The sequence below is a fragment of the Chrysemys picta genome, chromosome 13 (assembly GCF_011386835.1).
Source record: "Chrysemys picta bellii isolate R12L10 chromosome 13, ASM1138683v2, whole genome shotgun sequence".
Classification (NCBI taxonomy): Eukaryota; Metazoa; Chordata; order Testudines; family Emydidae; genus Chrysemys; species Chrysemys picta.
This window is the reverse complement of record NC_088803.1, coordinates 26,493,602-26,515,956: the sequence shown is the minus strand read 5'-3', so window position 1 is coordinate 26,515,956 and position 22,355 is coordinate 26,493,602. Positions and strand designations below refer to the sequence as shown.

Sequence of the window (22,355 nt, the reverse complement as noted above, 5' to 3'; positions counted from 1 at the left end):
GGTGGGCTGCCAACATTTTCCTGAGACACAGGAGAGACAGAAGTGAAATAAAAATTGACTTTCAACAGTTTACAGCTCAGAAAAACTCAATGGAATTTTGTTGAACAAAGAAAAGGCACTCTTATAAATTTCAAAGGCCTATTGCTAACCATGGACGTTTTTGAACTTCTCAAATAAAGTCACAAGAATGTTTTATGATGGAAAGTGTTAGGCAGATTAGATACAGGGGTTGCTACCAGTTTCCCCTATAATACAGTGATCACCACTAAAAGGTGAGCACTTGCTAATAGTTACCATTGCATGGTATCTAAGACACTGAAGCTTCCACACACACAACAGTGTATAAAACAATAATGTCCTTGGGATCTGCCCCTACCGTGGTGGAGCCCGTAGGAGAGGAGCACAGGGGACAGAACGCTCGGCAATCATACCTTCAACATCTTGAACCCCCTCCCTGAACCAGTCACACACAATGCCCAAGCCCAAGGGAGGAATGCCCCAGTCATTTTGCATTTCCAGTGCTCTAATATCCTTTCACTGCCATTGTGCCAGGCTAGGATCATGGAAAAACAAGGCTATGTTCCTGGAGTTGGTGTTTGTTCACGTGGAGTTTTGTGATATTCATCTCCTAGGAGCAGGTTTGAAACAACGTGACCCCAAGTGTTTGAGTCAATGGTAAGTTACCATGGCAGGCGCTGTTCCAAACTGGGCCAGTGTGGGAGCTGTCAATGGGCTCCCATCTGGCCGACCAGCAGCGCTGCTGTTAGGGAGTGAGGTGTAGGGGCTGGGCCCTCAATAGACTCAGGGGACTTCTCCCCTTTTATGGGATGAACCCCTGGGCAGCCAGGAAAGCCCAGTCCAAAATGGTTGTGGGCAGAACTGTGTGCAGAGAGGGTAGCATGGCCCAGGGCAGCGCAGGAGGGCCCAGCAGGAGTCACTGCGAGTGGCGGTTCCCGTCACAGTGCAGTAAAGTTCCATCTCTGGGCCAGGATACTCCCCCGACTCCTCCCCTCTGCTTGGAGTGTGGCACAGGAGCCACCCTCCGGTAGGGGAGCCTCCAGTGCTGACAGGCTCTGTTTGGCAGGCTCACACGATGAGGGACGCAGACATTCTGAGACCCCTATCTAATATTTATGGAAATATGTTTGCACTGCATTGGAAATTCTTCAGCTCTGACCTTGATCACCCTTTGTTTCTGTCAAACATGTTCTTCCAAATCCCTTCTGAAAACTCATTTATTCACAACAGCTCTTTAACCCAACATGCTCCCACTCTCCCTGCTACCACTGCCATTTTACCTCAGCTTTTTCAAAGGCTGGGGCTATGCGGCCTCTGGTCACTTTCATCCAAGCTGCTCTAGCTGCACCACTCTCTTCACTGTTCTGTCCTCAGTAATCACCCCAGGACGTGCTCTGCTGCCCGCCCCATCACCACAGACACTCCTGATGGACACAGACAGGTAGCAACAACTGCTGGTTCCTTGTGCTCCCTGAAGCTGGTCAAAAATTTTCTTTCAAAACTCTCTTTTTCTGACAGAAAACACCATTTTTCTATATTATTGGTTTTTGGAGGGGGAGGAAAATTTTCATTTTGTTTGAAATGTTTTCCCTTACTAACCAAAACATTTTCTGTTTCTTTTTCCCCTCACTCACTCTCCCTTTTTTCTCTCCCTCTCCATTCCCGCTTTTATTTCCCCCCTATTTTTGGAGGCAAAAAATAGAGAGAAAGTGGAAAAAAACTGACAATTTGGGGGGTTGGGTTTTGTCAAAAATTTTCCCATCAAAAAGCAACCTTTTCTGACCAGCCCCCACACTTTTCCCTGCCTCCCAACTATCCTTGTGTTCCTCCCATCTCTCCACCCCTTGCCTATCCCCACCCCAGGACACCTTCCTTCTCTCCTCCATCCTTTCTAGCTCTCCCATTCTCTTGTCCTCTGCCATCTCGCTTCCTTCCCCTCACATATTTCCCACCACCTTCTTTCCTCTCATCATCTTCACCTATTTCCCCAACCTGTAAAAAGTCACCATTTGTATTAACAGTGATACAGGCAAGAGAAGCAAACCCCGCCACTACATTACAGAACCATCTACATTACCAAGATGAGCACATAATGTAAGAGAGTGAACACAAGGGGTCAAATCCTAATCCCACTCAAGTTAATGGCAAAACTCCCAAGGACTTCAATGGGACAGGATTTCCAATATACCCTTCCCCACCATCCCACCTCCAGCCCTTCTTTCCGATTGTTTATTTCATTCACTCATGCATCGTGTAGGTCACAGGCTCATTGGAGCAGAGATCGTGTCCTGTAGGTTTGCACAGCACCCAACACAACAGGCCGCTGATTCTGACTGAGGTATTAGGTGTGATTAACTATAAATAACTAACAGTATCTGTAATTATGCGCCTGGGTCAAAGGTGGCATGAAAACCATCTCCATTTATTCTCACTGTGTTTGTAACAATATTCCTTAAAATTCAGACCTGAGAAAGACACCTACGGTTGCATCTCAGCTTTTTGCTTTGCTATTTCATGTTATGATTTTTATTTGTGCAGGAAATTTGCACAATAAATGCTTCCTTACTAGTGACACAGCAGCACGCTTTCTGCATATCAATGGAGAGAACGGCAACTAGCTTTCTGCATGCTTCAGGCGCTGAGGAAAAGGCCTGAGGGCCAGAGAGGAGAACAGAAAAGAACCATCCACAGAGCTCCCCGCCTTCAGCCAGAGAAGCAGGCACAGGATAGAAGAACAGAGATCCTGAGAACACAGCAGAGCGGCTAAACATTGTTCAATTGAAAAACTTCTCCATCAAAAAATGCAGCCTCATTGAAATAAAAATGTTTCACAAAAGCACTGCTATTTCAAGGAGATTTTTCCACAAAAACATTTGAAATGAAACAAAACGGTTAATTCTGTTTTGTTTCAAATCACAATTTTCATTTTGTTTGTGATTTTGGATTTTAGATTGCCCCCGCTCTTTCCCCCCTTTTTTACATTTCCCCCTCCTTTGCCCCCATTTTGTCCCCACTGGAAAAGGAGGGGAAAAACAGGTTTGGGGGATTCTCTTTCCCACCCACCCCCATTTATCAGTAGGGCCTTACCAAATTCACGGTCCATTTTGGTCAATTTCACAGTCATAGGATTTTTTAAATGGTAAATTTCATGATTTCAGCTATTTAAATCTCAAATTTCACAGTGTTGTAATTGTAGGGGTCCTGACCCAAAAAGGAGTTGTGTAGGTGTCACAAGGTTATTGTGGGGGGGCGGGGGTTGCAGTATTGCTACTCTTACTTCTGTGCTGCTGCTGGCTGCAGCACTGCCTTCAGAGCTGAGCAGCTGGAGAGTGGCGGCTGCTGGCCGGGAGCCCAGCTCTCAAGGCAGAGCCACTGCCAGCAGCAGCGCAGAAGTAAGGGTAGCATGGCATAGTATGCTGCTCAGTGCTGAAGGCAGTGCAGAAGTAAGGTTGGCAATACTGTGACCCCCTAAAATAACCTTGTGACCCCCCTGCAACTCCCTTTTGGATCAGGACCCACAATTTGAGAAACGCTGGTCTCCCCGCCCCCGTGAAATCTGTATAGTATAGGGTAAAAAACACATAAAAGACCAGATTTCACAATCCATGATGTGTTTTTCATGGCCATGAATTTGGTAGGGTCCTATTTATGAGTTAAAAAAAAGGAGGGGAGTAAAAAAGGAAGAGGAAGAGGGTAAGGGACAATAACCCAAAATGTGAAATTTTTGAAAACTGAAACAATACAAAAAAATTGTGATTCAAAATATAGAGCAAAAATGTCATTTTGTTTCTTATAGAACATTTCTATTTCTTCAGAATATTTTGAACAAAACATTTTGATTTGAAATTTTTCAGGGGGAAAAACACTTGAATTTTTGGCCCATGTCTGGTACATTTAATTTGTTTATTAATGACAAGAAATATCCATCTATGTAGTTTTCTCCCCCCAACGTCCCCATGTTGAGGTTTCTCTCTTATAAGCGCGTGCGCGCACACACACACACACATTCAGTGACCCCTCTCTCTCTCTGACTGTCCATCCTGCAGCACTGGAATCCCAGTAGTATCTATTCAATTATTATTATTTATTATTTGTATTATCATATCGCCTATGAGCCACAGTCATGGACCAGGAACCAATGGTCCAAGGTGCTGTACAAACATAGAACAAAAAGACAGTCCCCCACCCCAAAGAGCTGGCAATCTAAGTATAAGACAAGTGACCAAAAAGGGACAGACAGATGAGGGTACAGGGAAACTATATCGGTCAACATGGGAGGCTATGATCACAGCACACCAGCAGCCTAAACCACTGTCAAGTTTTCTGTAGGCCTCTTTCTTCTCCTTCAAAGATCTACTCTTCCACAGAGGCAGCCTGTACATGAAGTTTGGAATGTCCCATGTGCCACACAAATGTGCTGAACCTCACATCTTCAACAAAGGAAGAGGTTTGAAGATGAACACCCAATTCAAGCCAGCCAGGACATATCAAACACTCAGATAGAAAGAAGAGGAATAAAATCAGCGGCTTTTTGATCCCCTTGCAAATCAATCCAGACCATGGGATGTTGCTGGGGAATCTGGGATGGTTGGCAATGCTATCTAATTGTGTCCCAAGGAAACATGAGTCTGCAAGAGGGAGACCAGACACTAGATCTCCTGGAGCAATCTGAAACGCCCGAGGAGCAACTGGCTAAGCAAAAGCAGGTAGTGCAGAGGGGGTGCTGAGGAAGGGAGACTGTTGATAGGATGTATTCATGATAAGCAAATATGGAGGTGACCTTAGTTTTGCAAAACCTCCTTGGTCAGGTTACTGCTCTGGAGATGTAATACAAGGTCCCATTTTATCAATACCACTACATTCCAAGAGCAGGGAATGCTACACAGGAGGGCAGACTAGATGATCACAGTGGTCCCTTCTGGGCTTACAATCTCTGAATCGGATAAAATATTTCAGTTTTGGCCCATTTTTGAAACACGACCACACAGCCCTGGGAGTCAGGAGACCGGGGTTCTATTTCTGGCTCTTTAATGACTCAATGTGGGACTTTTAACAAACTATTTCACCTTGCAGTGCTCCTTTCTGTAAAATGGGGATAGCAATTTCCTACCTCCCAGGGGTATTGTGAAGCTTCATGAAATGGTTGGAAAGTGTTAGTTATCAGATTCTTGGATAGGAGACACTACAGGATTGCAGAGCCTCCCTTATTTCCAATTACTTTTTGAGTAGTAGAATAAATGTCATTTCCCATTGCTCTCAGTAATGCCTAGGTCATGTCATTTTAATAGTCCTAGATTTTTCATGAGCGCACATGAAAAAATCCAACTACTGGACATAAATTCTTAACAACATTTAAGATTTGTATCCCAAACTTCTTGCAATTACAATTTTTCCCTTTCATTAAAAATATTTTTACTCCAGAAATAAAATAAATGGCAGCAAAGGTAGGAAACATCTGTGTATGCAAAAAAACGTACAGCCCATTGCGAGCCGAAGCACATCGGAGGCATGTTAATACCCTTAACATTTGCATTAGTCATTTAGGACTTGAAACAAAGACCAAATTTCATCAGGCTTCCTGCTGAACTCTCAAACAAGAGTCACCTTCCTAACTGGCTGATGCCCCCATTACTACACACAGTGAAACAATTAATGCTTTGTTATTGTCAAGTCAGTAAACATGTTCCTCCTCAGAATGAATTTTTCCTGTTGCAAATATCTACCTTGTAACTTTCAGGGAGGACAACAGCACTTCAGACGCCCTGCAATGTCACCCAAGAAATGCCTGAAGCACCGTCTATTTCATTAGACCATTACCAAGTGGGTTGTGACTTGATGGACATGCGGGCAGAAGGTATTAATGATACAAATTTAAAAATCTGCTCCATCTCTGGGATTTTATTGTTCCCTCTTGTGCGTGCACAGCTCCCATTAATGCTAATCAGGATTACACATGCACATTGGGACAAACGCTGTACTGCCATGTGCACACACTGGAGTCAATGGGATCCCTGTCCGTGCATCCAAAGGCAGAATTTGGCCAATTTGTGAGGGAAAAGAGGGGTCAGCCTGTAACAAAAAGTTTGATAGCAGAGGGTAAGAAAGGATTTCATTTGGGCCTAAAATTACTACACAATTCATTTACTGGTCTGCCTTGTTACCGCTGGGACCTATGGAGATATCTTTCTCAACGGCTTTGCTTTAAAACCAAACACTTCCAATTCACTATCAGCTGAAAAATTCAGGGTTTCCTGGATTTTTAATTTTAGTGGTAAGGGGGAAACAACTCAATCTCTCTATTCTGTTTTCAGCATACTAAGCCCCCTTCTTATCTTCCCTAGCTCAGTCCTGATTTATTGTCAAGATGCTGCATTTGTAAAACAGAACCATAAAATAAGAAAGAGAACATTTCCCAAGGACTACTCCAAAATAAATTATTTCAGACATTCAGAAGCTGCTTAATAAATCCCACTATTCTTGTTTCTTTGGGTATTTTAGAAACTGATTTATCAATGCAATATCACCTCGCAAAAATGAGACAATCAACACAGGATAAAAATATTGTGGTATGAAAATAGGGGTCAGAAGTAGGGGCTGTGCTTTAAATTAAACTAGGGAAAACATCTTTCATACAAATTTGACTCTTTTTGTCTCAGAAATGAATAATTTAATGAACTAAGAAGCTAAAAGCTAAAGAGGAGCCCAATGTAATATTTAATTTCATAGAAAGAGATCAGTTTTCAATATCATGCTCAATCGATTGTTTTTAAACACATAAACTTAATCAAGAAAAAAAAAGTGCAGACATGCCAAGGATTTTGGGAGCTTTGGTATGTTCCTAGAGAAAGTGATAATAGCTCCTGTGAACACTACTACCTTCCAGACCCTTATCTACTGAGACAAGGAAAAGCAAATACTCTTTAGCTAGGATGGTTGTGGAGATGCAGGCATGTTAATTAAACAAAATTAGCTCTGTTTGATATTGATGCATTCCAGTGACACCCATGGAAATCAATGATCTTAGAAGCAACTAATATAGAAAACCTACCATGTAGTTAAATCTGCTAAAAGGGAAAATATTATTAAATGACTTCATCATAAATTCAATACAGCTGATGAAATCAAGACAAAAGCTTACACAACATGGCTGGTTCTGTGCTGAACGAATCTCTATACTGGGTTAAGTAAGCTCATTTCCCCCCCTCCCGCACCCCAGACCTCCATTTTTAATTCATTATCCCTGTGCTATTCCTTTCTGCAATAGGTTAACATGAAACTTCTGAAGATATCGCCTTGCTCCAGAGTAACCCAAAAGGCATTTTAGGACTGCCACCTCTAACCTATGCAGGACTGGGGACTGATCCTGCTCCCCTCAAAGTCACGAGCAAAGCTCCCACTGACTTTGAGAGGACATGGCGTAGGCTCAGTTCTTTCACTAAATGGGCTTTTAAACCATAGAATGAGGTAGTTCATGCCATACCTTAACCTTTTTACTATGCCAGTGAGCAGATTGCTCCCGTTTTACAGTACTTGCAACGAACGTAGTGGTATATTTATTATTCAAAAGATCATCAATATTGAAGTGCCCTGGGATCTTTTTTGGATGCTTTGTTTTAACGTAAGAACATAAGAATGGCCATGCTGGGTCAGACCAAAGGTCCATCCAGCCCACTATCCTGTCTACTGACAGTGACCAATGCCAGGTGTCCCAGAGGGAGTGAACCTAACAGGTAATGATCAAGTGATTTCTCTCCTGCCATCCATCTCCACCCTCTGACAAACAGAGGCTAGGGACACCATTCCTTACCCATCCTGGCTAATAGCCATTAATAGACTTAACCTCCATGAATTTATCTAGTTCTCTTTTAAACCCTGTTATAGTCCTAGCCTTCAGAACCTCCTCAGACAAGGAGTTCCACAGGTTGACTGTGCACTGTGTGAAGAAGAACTTCCTTTTATTTATTTTAAACCTGATGCCCGTTAATTTCATTTGGTGGCCCCTAGTTCTTATATTATGGGAACAAGTAAATAACTTTTCCTTATTCACTTTCTCCACACCACTCATGATTTTATATACCTCTATCATATCCCCCCTTAGTCTCCTCTTTTCCAAGCTGAAAAGTCCTAGCCTCTTTAATCTCTCCTCATATGGGACCCGTTCCAAACCCCTAATCATTTTAGTTGTCCTTCTCTGAACCTTTTCTAATGCCACTATATCTTTTTTGAGATGAGGAGACCACATCTGTATGCAGTATTCAAGATGTGGGCGTACCATGGATTTATATAAGAGCAATAAGATATTCTCCATCTTATTCTCTATCCCTTTTTTAATGATTCCTAATATCCTGTTTGCTTGACTGCTGCTGCACACTGCGTGGACATCTTCAGAGAACTATCCACGATGACTCCAAGATCTCTTTCCTGATTAGTTGTAGCTAAATTAGCCCCCATCATATTGTATGTATAGTTGGGGTTATTTTTTCCCATGTGTTTTGGATGACCCAACCAAAGTATGCAGGAAAAATAAAGCCTGCGTACTTCACTCCCTAAAGGCAAGAATCAATGAGTATGACATTATGCACCAAGAGCGAAATACAAAACCACCCCTTGAATACAATTAGGTTATTAACAGGGTCCAAAAAAGGCATAGAATTTAAAATACAAAATTACGCTGAAAAGCACCATGACCATGGCCATGCAAATGACTTCTACGGAATCAATCAAACCACCCCCATCTTTGAGATATGCTCCCTTTCCAACTGAAGGCAGCTCAGTGTTCACTGCCTTTATTCAATCCTTAGTTGGAAATGTTTTTTCCTCGAATATCCTTCTAAATTCAAACGACTCATAATGACACACAGTGGATTATATCAGATCAAACAGAACATGATAAAAGAGAAAACTTTACTCACCGTAGGTAGTTGGCTGGAGAGCAGATGCCCATCCTGACTCAACATATTAGACACCATGATGGCTGGAAGGTCCATGTTCTGATAGGAATATGCTGGTATCAGGCTATTTGGAGGGAGGCCGTGGCACAGTGAATGATACCCAGTTTCATGATCCACCAAGTGAAGAAGCGAGGGCTCCGGGAGGTTAGGAGGAGTTATAGGAGGGATTTCATAGTCTTCATTATTCTCATTCTGACCATTATACGTCTGAAATAATAAAAGGACATTTTTACAATATGTCACTTCCTTGTTGCTTCAGCAAAAGAAATGTTTTGTGATGCAAAAAAAAAAAAAATTAAATTACAAATTAACCACAACCAGATAATACAATAATTTCTAAATGACAATGCCCAGTCATGTTCATAAGCAGGTCCCAAAGCAACATCAGACTATCACAGTATGCTGTAGTTAATATCAAGATCATCCCAAATCAAACAGAAGGGCATTTCTCATGGCCTGAGCTTCAATTTCTATCACTAAGGTATAATGTCCTGCCTCCATCTGCTTTGTAGAACTCTCATCCACCTCAGCAGAAAATTCCATGCATGGATCAATGTCAAGATATGACCAAAATAACTAAATTTGCAAAAAGTGCTCTAAGCTTGCTTTTTGAAAGGGTATTTGCATGCATAAATCTGGTAGTAATATATACAACTGCTGCATTTGTGAGTACAAATGCTTCTTTGGACACACAAATGAGTGTGCAATATTTATGACTGGGATTTTCAAAGGGGCTTAAGGGAAATAAGCACTCCACTCCCATGGAAAGTCAGTGGTATCTGAGCACCAAATTCCTTTAGGCTCCTTGGAAAAACCCAGTATTTATCTACCAGTTGAGAGACCTATTCAGAAATGTAGCTGTAGCATCTTTTTTTAAAAAATGAGTCTCATTTGACTGTTCCAGGCATGGAGACCTGCCCATATTTACTTCATTGTGCAAAGATATTTAAGAATAAAAATACCTTTAACTAGCTCTTTTCCTGATGACACTACCTTGAAGAAGAACACAAATGTGCAGATAGTTTTATCGTGATCATTTCCAGTTCAGTGGGATTTATTAAAACATTTCCCTGACCTATGTTAAAAATTAATCTGAAATTGCACCCCTGTAATTCTCCTGAGACAAAATATATTAGATCTACAGTAAATTTAAAATAAATGTGAATCTTGCAATAAGATTGTTAATTGTGGTATGGAAGAACATAATAATAAGTTCTATTTTAAAGAGAAAGCTTATTTTAAAGTTATCCTACATCATATATGACTATACTATATGAAATTCTGTTTATCCCTAGTGTTATACACATGGATTTTAAGATCAGTTTCCAAGATCACCTAGTTTCATGGTTGGATTTTGATTTAATACTTGATTTAAGACCAGAAATTCATGTGTGTAAAAATGGTTAAACACTGTAGACTATTAAGCCATTGCCTCAAAACTCTCACACAAATCCTCACCTTCCATCACCCCAGATTAAAATAATAATAAAATAAAAGATTTATGTAACTTGAATTAAAAAGTCTTCATGAAACGCAGCAGAGAGCAAGTGAAGAAGAGGCTGTCTGGAATCTCATTATGAAGCACCAGTCGGAGAGGGCATGAGCTTGAATGTCCTGGCACTTTCTTTGGAGAGAAACATTGACTGCAATGGTACCATCCCTTCGTCACTCTACACAGAGGTGCAGGGAGTTTAACATTTTCATTATCCTTAGCTAAGGTGATTCCCCTTCCTTTTTTGTCTCCCCTATGTTGTTCACATGATACCATTGCAATAAAGATAGTAATCGGAGAACTTATTGTGGGGCCAATCCTGTGATTTATATGCCCTCAAAATTGCCATTGACTTCACACTGTGTACACAAGAAATGGGGGCTCAAGGTCTATACTACTATATATTAGTATCAACACAGCTATCAAGTGGAGATTCCAGTTCAGTTATTCTTCCAGTCAGCTTGTCTAGCTCAGATATTACATTGGAAGGGGCGGGGATGACAGGCTGCACATAAAAGAATATAGGGCCGATGGATTCCATTTAATAGGTCTGGTAGTTAGTTTTCATTTGGGTTACACAGTTTGAAGTGCACTGATTCTTTCCCAGATATTTAAGAGGATTTTGTTCCACGGTATACAGAGAGGGATTTGAATTAATCATTGCACAGCAAACTTCTTCCAACTGGTTTATTTTGGAATCAGGTATATAAGCAAGTGGCTTTGCTGTACTTAGTTAAATTATGTAAAATCCACTCCAAGTTTCCTAAAGCGCTCTTCAAAAATACAAGTTTCTTATGTTTCTGCTGAGCAGCTTGCTAAAAGGCTTTGAGGTGGTTTTGTTAGGAGTATGGAAAACCTGTCATCGCGGCTCACACCCCCTGCGCATTTCTGTCTCCTCATTCTATTCAACTCAGAAAACAAGAACTGTCTAAATCACAAAGCTTTCCGAATCACTACAGTATTATGCAGTCATATCAAAATAAGGATCAAAGCAGTACACAATCAGAATCAGATTAGACAATATCCAATCAACATAATCAGACTTCACGCCTGCAACCATTCACACCATATCAGCTAAGAACAATTTTCCAAGCCTATATTTACTCTATACGTGTTTTAAAAAGACAGCTAGAAAAATAAGACAGAGATTCAGTAGATAGATACTGTATATAGGTGGAATCCATGATGATGATGTATTGTAATACACACTGTTTATTTTCACGTTTGGGATGACTGAATCCATACTCACAAGTGGTGGTTTAAAGTTACCACTGAAGAAATGCTGTCCTCTAAAACTCAGTCTCTACTTGTCAGTCTACTTGTCTCAGTAACAACCAACTACCATTTCCTCATCAAGTGGGTTACACAACATATTTTGCATGTTAATGTTATTTTAGATTAAATTATGCAGTAGATTATGCATTATAATATACACTATAGATTACATTATAAATTACGTTAAATGTTACTTATTTACTATCACAAACTCCCTTCCCCCCTCCTCCCCCCCCCCCCCGGTTTATGTTCAAACCCATTCATCCCACCAGGGACTGAAAGATGTCACCACAGTGAAGCTCAACTTCCCTAAAAGGCGGCTTGCTCTAGTATACTATAAATGCGGAAGACGTAGGATTTTCCACTTTCAGGTATACTGAGTTCATCTGAAACGAGGAGCCTGAATCTGCACGACTCCCATTGACTTCTGGGGGGAGGGGAGAGTTGGGTGCAAAGTCCCTGCTTTATTCTGCAGTAATAGGCGCATGTTAAAATTAAGGTTGCTACCCATCCAGTTTCTATCCGGACAGTCCAGTTTCTGGCTTCTGTGCCAGATTTTCAGGGTCCTGGCAACCCTAAATGGCACCTGAACCAAAGGCCCAGTTACTGTGGGACAGAGGGAGGCACCAGGGTATTAACCCGCGCCAGCACCTGCTCAGCTGGGGCCGCCTCCTACCTGCAGGCAGGCTCCTTGAGATTATCCAGTTAGTGACAGGGGTGGGGGTGGGGTGGAGTGAGCAATGGGGACGGGGCCTCGGGGGAAGAGGTGGAGCAGGGGTGGGACCTTGGGGGAAGAAGCAGAGAAGGGGCAGGGCCTCGGGGCGGGGTCCAGTTACCAGGAATTAGAAAGGTGGCAACCCTAGTTAAAATGAAGTGATGATGCCAAGGATCCATGTATCTTTCCAACTTTGCAATATCTCTGCCATATGGTAAAAATGGCTGCATCTCCCCCCACCCCCCTTGTACTTCTCTCTTCCTTGTATTCAGACCCTTTCATATCTTTATGTGATGTTGGTAATGGAGCTAGAGTTCAAGGACCATGTCCAGTATGTTCAACTCTTATGGAACTAGCTAATCCTTGTGTAGACTGTATCTGTGCAGAAACTCATTCTAGGGTCTTTGAGGGAGGGGAGCCATGAGGGGGTACTGGGGGAGATGTAAAAAATATTTTTTACATCTTGTTTTTAATTGCAATTAAATATAAACTTGTTTCAAAGTTAAAGTGTGAATTTATGACTCTGGATTTCGAAGATTCAGCTTATCCCATAGCCTGGCTAGAGCCCAGCAGGATGCAGAGGGGCTATGATACAAGGGTAGCTATTGAAAGGATTCTGGCTGACTCAGACAGAATTCAAGCTGCAGCAGCCTCTCTGCCATCCTTTCAGCAGGTACCACATGCCTTCCCCTCCACAGGACACCAGGGCAGCCATGATTCCACCCCCAATTTACCATGCCCCTTCCACTTTTGCAAAGGTAACGCTGCATGGGCTGTTAAGAGGGAGCAGTGCCCCTGATCCTTAGTGAGATCATACCCCTCTCTCATAGAGCATAGAAATGTCGGGCTGGAAGGGACCTCGAGGAGTCAAGTCCAACTCTTGGGCTGAGGCAGGGCCAAGTAAACCTAGACCATCCCTGGCAGGTGTTTGTCCCACCTGCTCTTAAAAACCTCCAATGATGGGGATTCTACAACCTCTCTTAGAAGCCTGTTCCAGAGCTTAACTATCCTTAGAGTTAGAAAGTTTTTCCTAATATCTAACCTCAATCAGCCTTGCTGCAGATTAAGCCCATTACTTCTTGCCCTACTGTCAGTGGACCTGGAGAACAATTGATCACTGTCCTCATTATAACAGCCCTTAACATACTGGAAGACTATAAGCCCCCCCATCCCCGAGTCTTCTTTTCTCAACACTAAACATGTCCAGTGTTTTTTTAATCTTTCCTCAGAGCTCAGGTATTCAAAACGTTTTATCAGTTTTGTTGCTCTCCTCTGGACTCTCCAACGTGTCGACATCTTTCCTAAAATGTAGTATCCAGAACTGGACACAGTACTCCAGCTGAGGCCTCACCAGTGCCAAGTACAGTGGGACACGTACTTGCTGTGACTTACATGCAAAACTCCTGTTAATACACCCAAGAATGATATTCACCTTTTTTCCAGCTGTATCACATTGCAGACTCGTATTCAATTGTGATCCACTATAATCCCCAGATGCCTTTCAGCAGTACTACCACCCAGCCAGTTATTTCCACATCCTGTACAACACTACAGCCTATTCTATTGACCAGTATAAATAAAAGTGCACTATTAAATGGACAGTGGTAGTGTCTGAATCCTACATCTGTCACCTTAATTTTGGCAGCCTGAACAGGCACTGACAAGTCAGTGGATCCACCAGCTTTGTTAGAAGAGGATTTTCTCCTGCAGCCTCATTGTTGTTGGTTGATCAAGGAGCCTATTTCCTGTTTCCTTTGCACCCAAGCACAGTATCAGTAAAGCCTGGGGCCGTTCCAGCCCGTGTAGTATCTTTCATGCAAACTGCAACCCCAAACAGTTTATCGAGTAGGTTCACTAACAGCTGAGGGAGACACAAATGAAGAGGAAGGAGATTTTCAAAGGCACAAATAGCAAGTAGGCAATTAATTCCCAGTCACTTTCATGGGGGAAAAGAGATGCATCATGCTGAGCTTGGTAAGGAGATGTATTGAGGAGGTGCGGAGACGCAAGGGGCTGCTCCTGACCGCACACACCAGTGGCCTGACTGGGGATGAGCAGAGTGGATGCCAGAGCTGGAAGAGGGTGGGGAGCAAGGAGGGCAGTCAGCTGGAGCAAGTGTATGAAGTCCGTCGGGAGAGGGAAAGGGAAAGGGAGAAGAGAGACCCAATGCAGGCTCTGTTAGGCTGGCTACAGCAAGTCCATGGAAGGTTGTTTATAAACAGAGGGAGATTTTGAATTGCACAGAGGGCAAGTGGGGTTGTTTCAGGAAGATGGCTGAGAATTCATGTTTCTTTCATGTATATTCAAGCAGCCACATTCTGTACACGCTGAGGCCTGGGGAGCAGGGACATAGGGAGGTCTTAGGGCAGGGAACTGCAATTGCCAAGATAAAGGAAGATGAAAGCTTAGAAGAAGAGTTTAACATGGGGGAGCGGCGTGCCCAGGTGATGCTACAGAGTTGGTGATAAGCATATTTTGCAGATAGAAGAGAAGAAGGGTTCATGGTCAAGGATGACACCAAAGCTGAAGACAGTGAGAGTTACTGGAGGGAGGTCTGAATTGCGAGGGGCAACAGAGAACAGGGAGTTGTGCTCAACTCCCAATCACCTTTGTAAACGAGAATTAATTGGTCCCATTGAAAAACTGCTCCCTGTAAAATGTCAGAGGAAGCAATTGCTGACAAAATCAGGTTCATCTCAGGATTCAGGTGGCTAGAGAGCAACTCCCACCAGCTCATTGGTTCGAAGGGGGTAGGCAATACACAGAAGAGCCCAGAGTGCCTTCGCTGACCTAGGGGGAGGCATCATTCAGAGGGCCCAAAGGAGAGGCTAGGGAGGTGGAGGATCTTATTCTGGAGATGGAGGAAATGCTGAGGACAAGAGAGATCCTGAGGAGCTCAGTGAAAAATGAGGATATCATCAGTACCCCAGGAGTTAAGAGCCTGACTTTCTTCTAAGGCTTAACCACTTTCCCTTTTTGTGCCCACCATTTAGGTCACTTAGACATCAAAGATCCTGAAGTGCGAGTACACTCACGTATTTGGACATTACTACAGATACCTTAAACTGCATCTGCAAATTACTGGGGGTGCAAGGGCAGATGCTAGGATTTTTCCATTAAGATAACTTGGGCCCAAAGACTAGTGAGTCTGAAGCAGCACTGAACCTTTTCAATGCAAACATCTAACACTGTTGTAACACAACGTAAGCGTATGTGACAAAGGAACATGCTGCTTCTGCTGCTTCCAATGCTGGAGAGAAACAATTGCAGTTCTGTTCTGCTCTTATCAGCGCGCTGCACAAGGCAGCTTCGTGGAGAGGTTAGGTAGGCGGGATGCTGGAATCAGATCTCCCCTTCAGCAGTCAGACTGGACATTCAGCTGCTCCAAAATCATTGCACATGGGAACGTTGTGGTACAGACTGCAAGAAAAGTGGGAGGAACTTGTGCCAATAAACAACTGCCCTGTCTTGTCTCCTGCAAGCAAAGAACTTGCTGGGCCACATAGCTCTAGAGTGCCAGGCAACTTTTCCTCATGTGTTAACCCCGGATTTGCCTGTTTCTGCCTTCTTGCCAATTATAGGCATCATCACACATGGCTTACAGAGCATGTTGTTGGACAGGTCCCAGGAAAAGGGAAGTCCCCACCTCCCTCTTAATAAATTAACCTGAAGCACCATGCCATCCATTCTACTTCTCTTCCCTGGGTGGGTACAAGGAGCCAGCAGACATCTGCCCTGAGGTATGGAAAGACCAGTTCTGTGGAATTACTCTCCTCTTTCATGACACTATAGAAGCCTCCCAGCAAGGGCCCTGTGTGATGCATGATCTAGATTTGGGGTGTGAATGGGCTCTGGGGAATGTTTTTGTTAGTGACATCATAGCTACCTGCATCCCCAGCTACACAGGAATGTGGTGGGTATGTGAAAGATGACTCAGGTACCTTTCTCCTCCATGCTGTGGAACCTACTGCCCTTTCTGGGAGGGGCTCCAGGTCCAGCAACCTGTGGGGAGTCCATCTTACCATCATAAAAAGAGATGGGCTGTTAGGAGGCTGGTGTGGTCACTGTGGATTGTCTGTACCTCTTCTGACTGCCTGAGATGTACATGGTTCTTCAAGAATCTGCTCTGTTGGGGGCCTGAACCCCCAGCTGCTTCCTCCATCCATGTGCCAGAGCGAGAGAAGCAAAGCTCTCTCACTGACAGATAGGAATGGGTAGAAAGCACTGAGAAGAGAACCTTAGAGTTTCCCATCCCCTGTGCATTAGCAGACCACACAGGGGACAGTCTGGGCCACAATTACCAGATGTAGAAAACTGCAGCATGAATGCAACATTATAGATGATATTTAATTGCTCCAAAGTCAGTCGTTCTTTAGTGGAGCTGGTTGGAGTATGGGGGAAAAATTTGGCCAAAAAAATTCTAAAGGAAACAAGAAGGTTTTTTTTGTTTGTTTTTTTGAAATGGTTGAAAATTTTTCACTGTTTTTTTTTTTAACTTGGATTTCTCTCACCCTCCAGTTTCCCAACAGTGCAGAATAGAATGTGTGTTCCTGTGAGCAGATCATAGGTTTGGGAGTCAGGAGCTCTGGCCTTTGTTCCCAGCTCTGCCCATTTCTCTCACGCTGTTGCAGTCTAACAACGTTGCCATGTGTGACAAGCACCCAAAACAAGAAAAAGTTATTCACACACGAAACTAAGAATGCCGTGGGAGTCCTTCCTTCAGCACAAATGGCTCTAACACAGTGGTTCTCAAACTTTTGTACTGGTGACTCCTTTCACATAGCAAGCCTCTGAGTGCGACCCACATTATAAATTAAAAAACACTTTTTTGTATATTTAACACCATTAAAAATGCTGGAGGCAAAGCAGGGTTTGGGGTAGAGGCTGACAACTCGCGACCCCCCATCTAATAACCTCGCGACCCGCTGAGGGGTTCCGACCCCCAGTTTGAGAACCCCTGCTCTAACACCTCAGCTGCATGATTCTTAACTGCTGACGTCAACCATTTTCAACAATCAACCTGTGAAAGGTATGGAGCTTTGAGACTAAAATGTGTGACATTCCTTGACATGATCTGAGGGATATGGTTCCATTGCTAACTTTCAGCATGACCTGTGGGACAGTTCTGGGGCTATGTCTGTCGGCAGTCGGTTTCTGTGAATCCATGTTGCATTTCAGCCTCCATTTTGGCGGTGTCCTTGCCTGTACACTGTAACCCTCATTCTGGATTGTATCATCACTCTGTTGTTAGTGGGCCTAGTGCCTAGATGTCTGACTCTGCATGAGAGCCAACAAGGGGGCACCAACTTCGAACAACCCTCCACAATGGGAACAACGGATTTGCCAAAAAGGGAACCAGGCTAAAGGAAGCTGGTTCTTCCAGTTTGTCTCCAGGGAGGCTGGGACTTTAACCACCTGACCAGGGCTTTGAAGTCGGTCGTGACAGAGTTGTCTGAAACTTTGTTTAATGACAGAATGTGACCTCTTTCCCCATCAGAACATTGCCAGGAAGCAGGAGGTCGAAGGCAGGAGGGGACTACCCACCTCACACATGGACTGGTCCCAGGACCTCACAGAAGGAGTGAGCATAGACATAAGGTGGAGCATGTAGGTGTTGATTTTGCATAGATCTGCATAGCTCCAGTACTGCTAAGAGTAGAGTGAGTGTGTGTGTGTAAAAAATTCCTGTGCAAAGCCTGTGGGTTCCTTGCTTTATCTGCTATGTGTCCCCGAAGAGTTAAGTGACACACCCAACTGCCAATGAGGATGGAGCTCTGGGAGATTGTAGCTTTCAGCACTGGTCTCTGGCACACCCAGTAGGCTGGGAATAACGGGGATCCATAGGCTGGGTCCAATACAGCAGACCTGAGACTGTCCACAAGGGGGAATCTCAGCAAGGACTGTAATAGCTGGATTTTGAGAGATGCTAAGATCTCACAGCTTACATGGACCTTATGGGAGTTGTGGGTGCTTAGAACCTCTGAAAATTAGACCCTTAACCTTCCTGTGCCTCAGTTTCTCCTCATATGGAAAATGGGGACAGTAATGCTCTTCTTTAAAAAGCATTTTAAGATCTACAGCTAGCCAGCTTCATCTCAGCATGTTATTGGTCACAGAGAAGACAACCTGACCGTGAACCTGGGAACCAATTCTCCTTTGTAACACGCCAAATATCCAGTGACCCCAATTCTCCACTGAGTCACGTTCTCTGTGATTATCTGCTAGGATCCAGTAGTTTCAGCCAATCTCAAAGCATATTATTCAGTTAGAAGGGGAGATTTTCAGCATTATTGCAGGTAAATATTTGCCCTGTGAAATAATGTTCACAGGCAAACTTGAGTCTGAGAGAGAAAACGGCAGAGAATTTATTTTCGGTGAGCTGCAAGGAACCATGGAGAATGGTGTGATCCACCCCACTCTAACACCAGAGACAGTGCAAAATGGGATGGACTGTGTGTTCACAGAATCATAGGACTGGAAGGGACTCCGAGAGGTCTTCTAGTCCAGTCCCCTGCACTGAGGCAGGACTAAGTATTATCTAGACCATCCCTGACAGGTGTTTGTCTAACCTGCTCTTAAAAAATCTTCCTTTCATTTCCTAACAGGGGCTGCTTTTAAGATACAAGAAAGCAGCCCCAACACACACTCCTCTACACAGCTCTTTACTAGCACAATCTCTCTACTCATTTCCCATGTGATGTGTTCTCCCTTGATTTTAAAAACTAGTCAGGTGGAGTCAAGGCAGCAGATCCTCAGGTCCACTCCAACTGCACTTGGAGCATGACCTAACAAGTGGGGGAAAGGAGTCTCAAAGCATCCTATTCCCCATCCCCCAATCCTGGAGCCAGGTCAGCCCCTGCCCTAATTTAGAGCAGCCTGAGGCCTTCTCTTAATTACAAGGCTGTAACAGCCCCCTGGGACCATTCCATCGCTCCCAGATTGTGGGAGTGCAGGGTTGTTCTGCCTCCAGCCCCTCCTGCCTCCAGCCCACCTGCAACACGATCCTTATGCCGGGGGAGCTAGGAACAGGCAGCAGAGAGCTGACTCCCCATGGCGACAAGGCATAGACCCAGAGGCCTCCCTCTGAGCCAAAGGGCAGGTTCTCTTTCACCAGGAACATCTAACTTTGTGAGTAGACCAGAGAAAGGATTTCAGGAGAACAATCAGGAAAGTGGTAGGTCTGAAGTTTCCTTTCTTCTCTTCCTTCTCCATCCTCCAAGGTCAGAAGGCTTGCTGACTGAAGTGTAGAGACAGTCCAAAAGAGGAGAAGCCAGAGAACCACACAGCTAGCTAACGCATGGGGATTACACTTTCCTTCTTTCCAACAACAAATATATAACATGTCACTGGCATATTGCCTTAGTAGCTAGGGGAGAATAAATATCTAAGACTGTCTATACAATGAACTATTTACTGCTGGGGTATTGGTGAAGTTTACCATAAACTGTTTGTGGCAGCTATTCCAAAAAATCATACCATGAAACTTCAAATCCACATACAATCCTCAGCACATACTAAATAGTCAGTAGACCGGGGGAGGGAGGAAGGGGGAGAGGCGTTGGCAGGGACTTGCTTAAGAGAGGGGCTTGGCAAACATGGGCCAAATGAGGAGAAAAGAGGGTTGAACCATCATGATCAAGTGAAAGGCCCAAGTTCACGACTGAATGACATCAGTTTTCCCAAGACATCTTTTCCCACCCTCCTAAAGTCTGATTTCCATGTCCATCTTTGATTTATCCAGAGTCTACGGCAATGAGATTTCACTAACCTTGGCAGATTTACAAGGGTAGCATTTTGGCAATTTTGCTTGGAGTGATATGGTGCTGTGGACCAAGTATACCGGACAGAGACAGAAACACTGGTAATAATGGTGGCAGGTGGATGCTATAGACTGAAGAGAAATGAGAGGAGTAAAAGGCGGCAGTGTGATCACTATGGATGTCAGGGGAAGGACACACTGCTGGTAGAGAAGCAGTGGGCAGGGGAACATGTCCCTTCATGTCCCTTTGGCATGATGTCTCTGCATAGTACTGATGGAGAAGGGGATCTTCTTTAACACCTGGGATTTCAAAACTTCAGTGCCAAAGAACTGCAGCAGCACTGATTTTCTGCATCAGCAGTTCTGTGCGTTGGGAATGGAAATTGATTGCTTCATCTTAGCGTGTGGAGATCTAGCCTGTTCTCCATTGATGTATATGGAACAAGAAATAGGATACCTTCTGCTATATTTAGAATACACTCTGAAATACGCATAGATCCACGACCCTTCCTATAGTCACATATGTGAATTGCAGGGCCTACAAAATACATTGAGTAGAGTTGGCCGAATACTCTAAAGAGGCATTTGTGAATAGTCACTCATATACAAACTGCTAATTGTCTTTGACAGTATTCACTGCTCCTTTCCCTCAGTGGCGGCAAATGTTCATGTGCACAAGTTTTTGTTCAAGAGAATGTTGGTGGAAGGGGAAAGAGGCACAAATACTTGTGAAGAAGTACATTTCCCCTGGAACTGTTTGCACAGTTCCAAACTATGACATGAAAATTACCTTTCTGAGGGTTTTAAAGGGAAGGCTAATATCAAGCTTATAATGGAAGGCAAGTCTCAACTTTAACTATGGCTCCTCTGAATAATACCAACTGTCAATGGGATCTAAAAGCCCAATGACTGGGTATAAATAATATGTGGTTTTTAACCATGCAAGAGTTATTTATGGTTTTTTTAAAGGATAAATTTAAATAGAATGAAAGCCAGAAAATGTGTTGTCAAAACTGTCTCCGATCTGAACGTCCATATCTGTACTTCATTTACACTGGTGTGAATAGGGAGGAAGAGAGATGATGATGACCAATCATCTGTATTGCAGATACACCCAGAGACCTGATCAGGGCCTCCTTGTGCTAAGTGCTGTACAGACGTGATACAGAAGAAAGTCCTGGCCCCAACGCATTACAATCTAAGACCCTGATCCTGCAAGACTTACGTTGACTTCTGGACTACTCAATGTGCAAGAGCTTAGCACATGAAAATCTTTGGCAAATCAGAACCTACCTAAAACCTTACAATATAAATAAGTGCTTACACTGAACGTTGACTTTGATTTTCCAAGCTCCAGCTGACTTTCATCACAACCTCAAATGGAAAATAAAATAAAAAAAATGTTGCTATGTACAATTTGTAGCAAAATAAACCAATCCTATTGTAGGCTTAAACAGTCTCTCTACCCCTTCCCTTTTTTTAAACAGTATCTTATCCAGAACTGAAATCCTGTCAGATAGAGTGGATAGCATAGAACTATAACTTCTTATTATGTGTATAGTGATTTTATGAATTCAGTGGGGAATGAAATGCAATTTTGTCAGACTTGTCTGTGTTCATAATGACCAAGTCAAATTAATCATCGTGGATAATACTCTTGTGTCAGCCATTCAAGAGATTTTTTAATAGAATTTTTCTGATTCATGTCTTGCAGTACATCAGATCTGTAGTAGTGCAGCACTTCTAAAAATCAGTGCAATTATGGCTTCTTGTTGGCCTGTCATTTTCCTGGAATAAAAATGTCTCTGCAAAAGTCACATACTGTATATAAACCAAAATGAAAAACAAAAATATAGTTACAATTAGACTTGATTTTTATTTTTTTTTTAAGATTTAATGTCTTTTGGAGACCATTACTTACAGGCAATATATAAAGCTACAGTGTGTGATGCTGAAGATGGCCTGTTTTATCACAACACATACCAATTTTGTGCTGGTTGCCATTCTTCCTTTTATTGCTCTGTGAATTAGTGTTTTTGTGGGCATGAAAATGATTATCCCATAGAATAAACATAGAATGGGTAATGGGTTTACAGTCAAATTATTGTGTTTATTAAAAATGTATCCAGGAAAGTCCACACAGGT

At 43.2% G+C, this 22,355-nt stretch overlaps 1 protein-coding gene across 6 annotated transcripts in view; it reads right to left on the bottom strand.

Annotated features, from left to right (window-relative positions):
• Positions 1 to 22,355, bottom strand: part of TOX2 (TOX high mobility group box family member 2) — a 258,535-nt gene that overhangs the window by 110,826 nt on the left and 125,354 nt on the right. For all 6 annotated transcript variants that reach the window (XM_005295412.4, XM_005295416.4, XM_005295415.4 and 3 more), the window contains exon 3: positions 8,931 to 9,176. In XM_005295412.4, the coding sequence (XP_005295469.1) occupies positions 8,931 to 9,176 (246 nt within the window). The remainder of the gene's footprint in view (positions 1 to 8,930; positions 9,177 to 22,355) is intronic.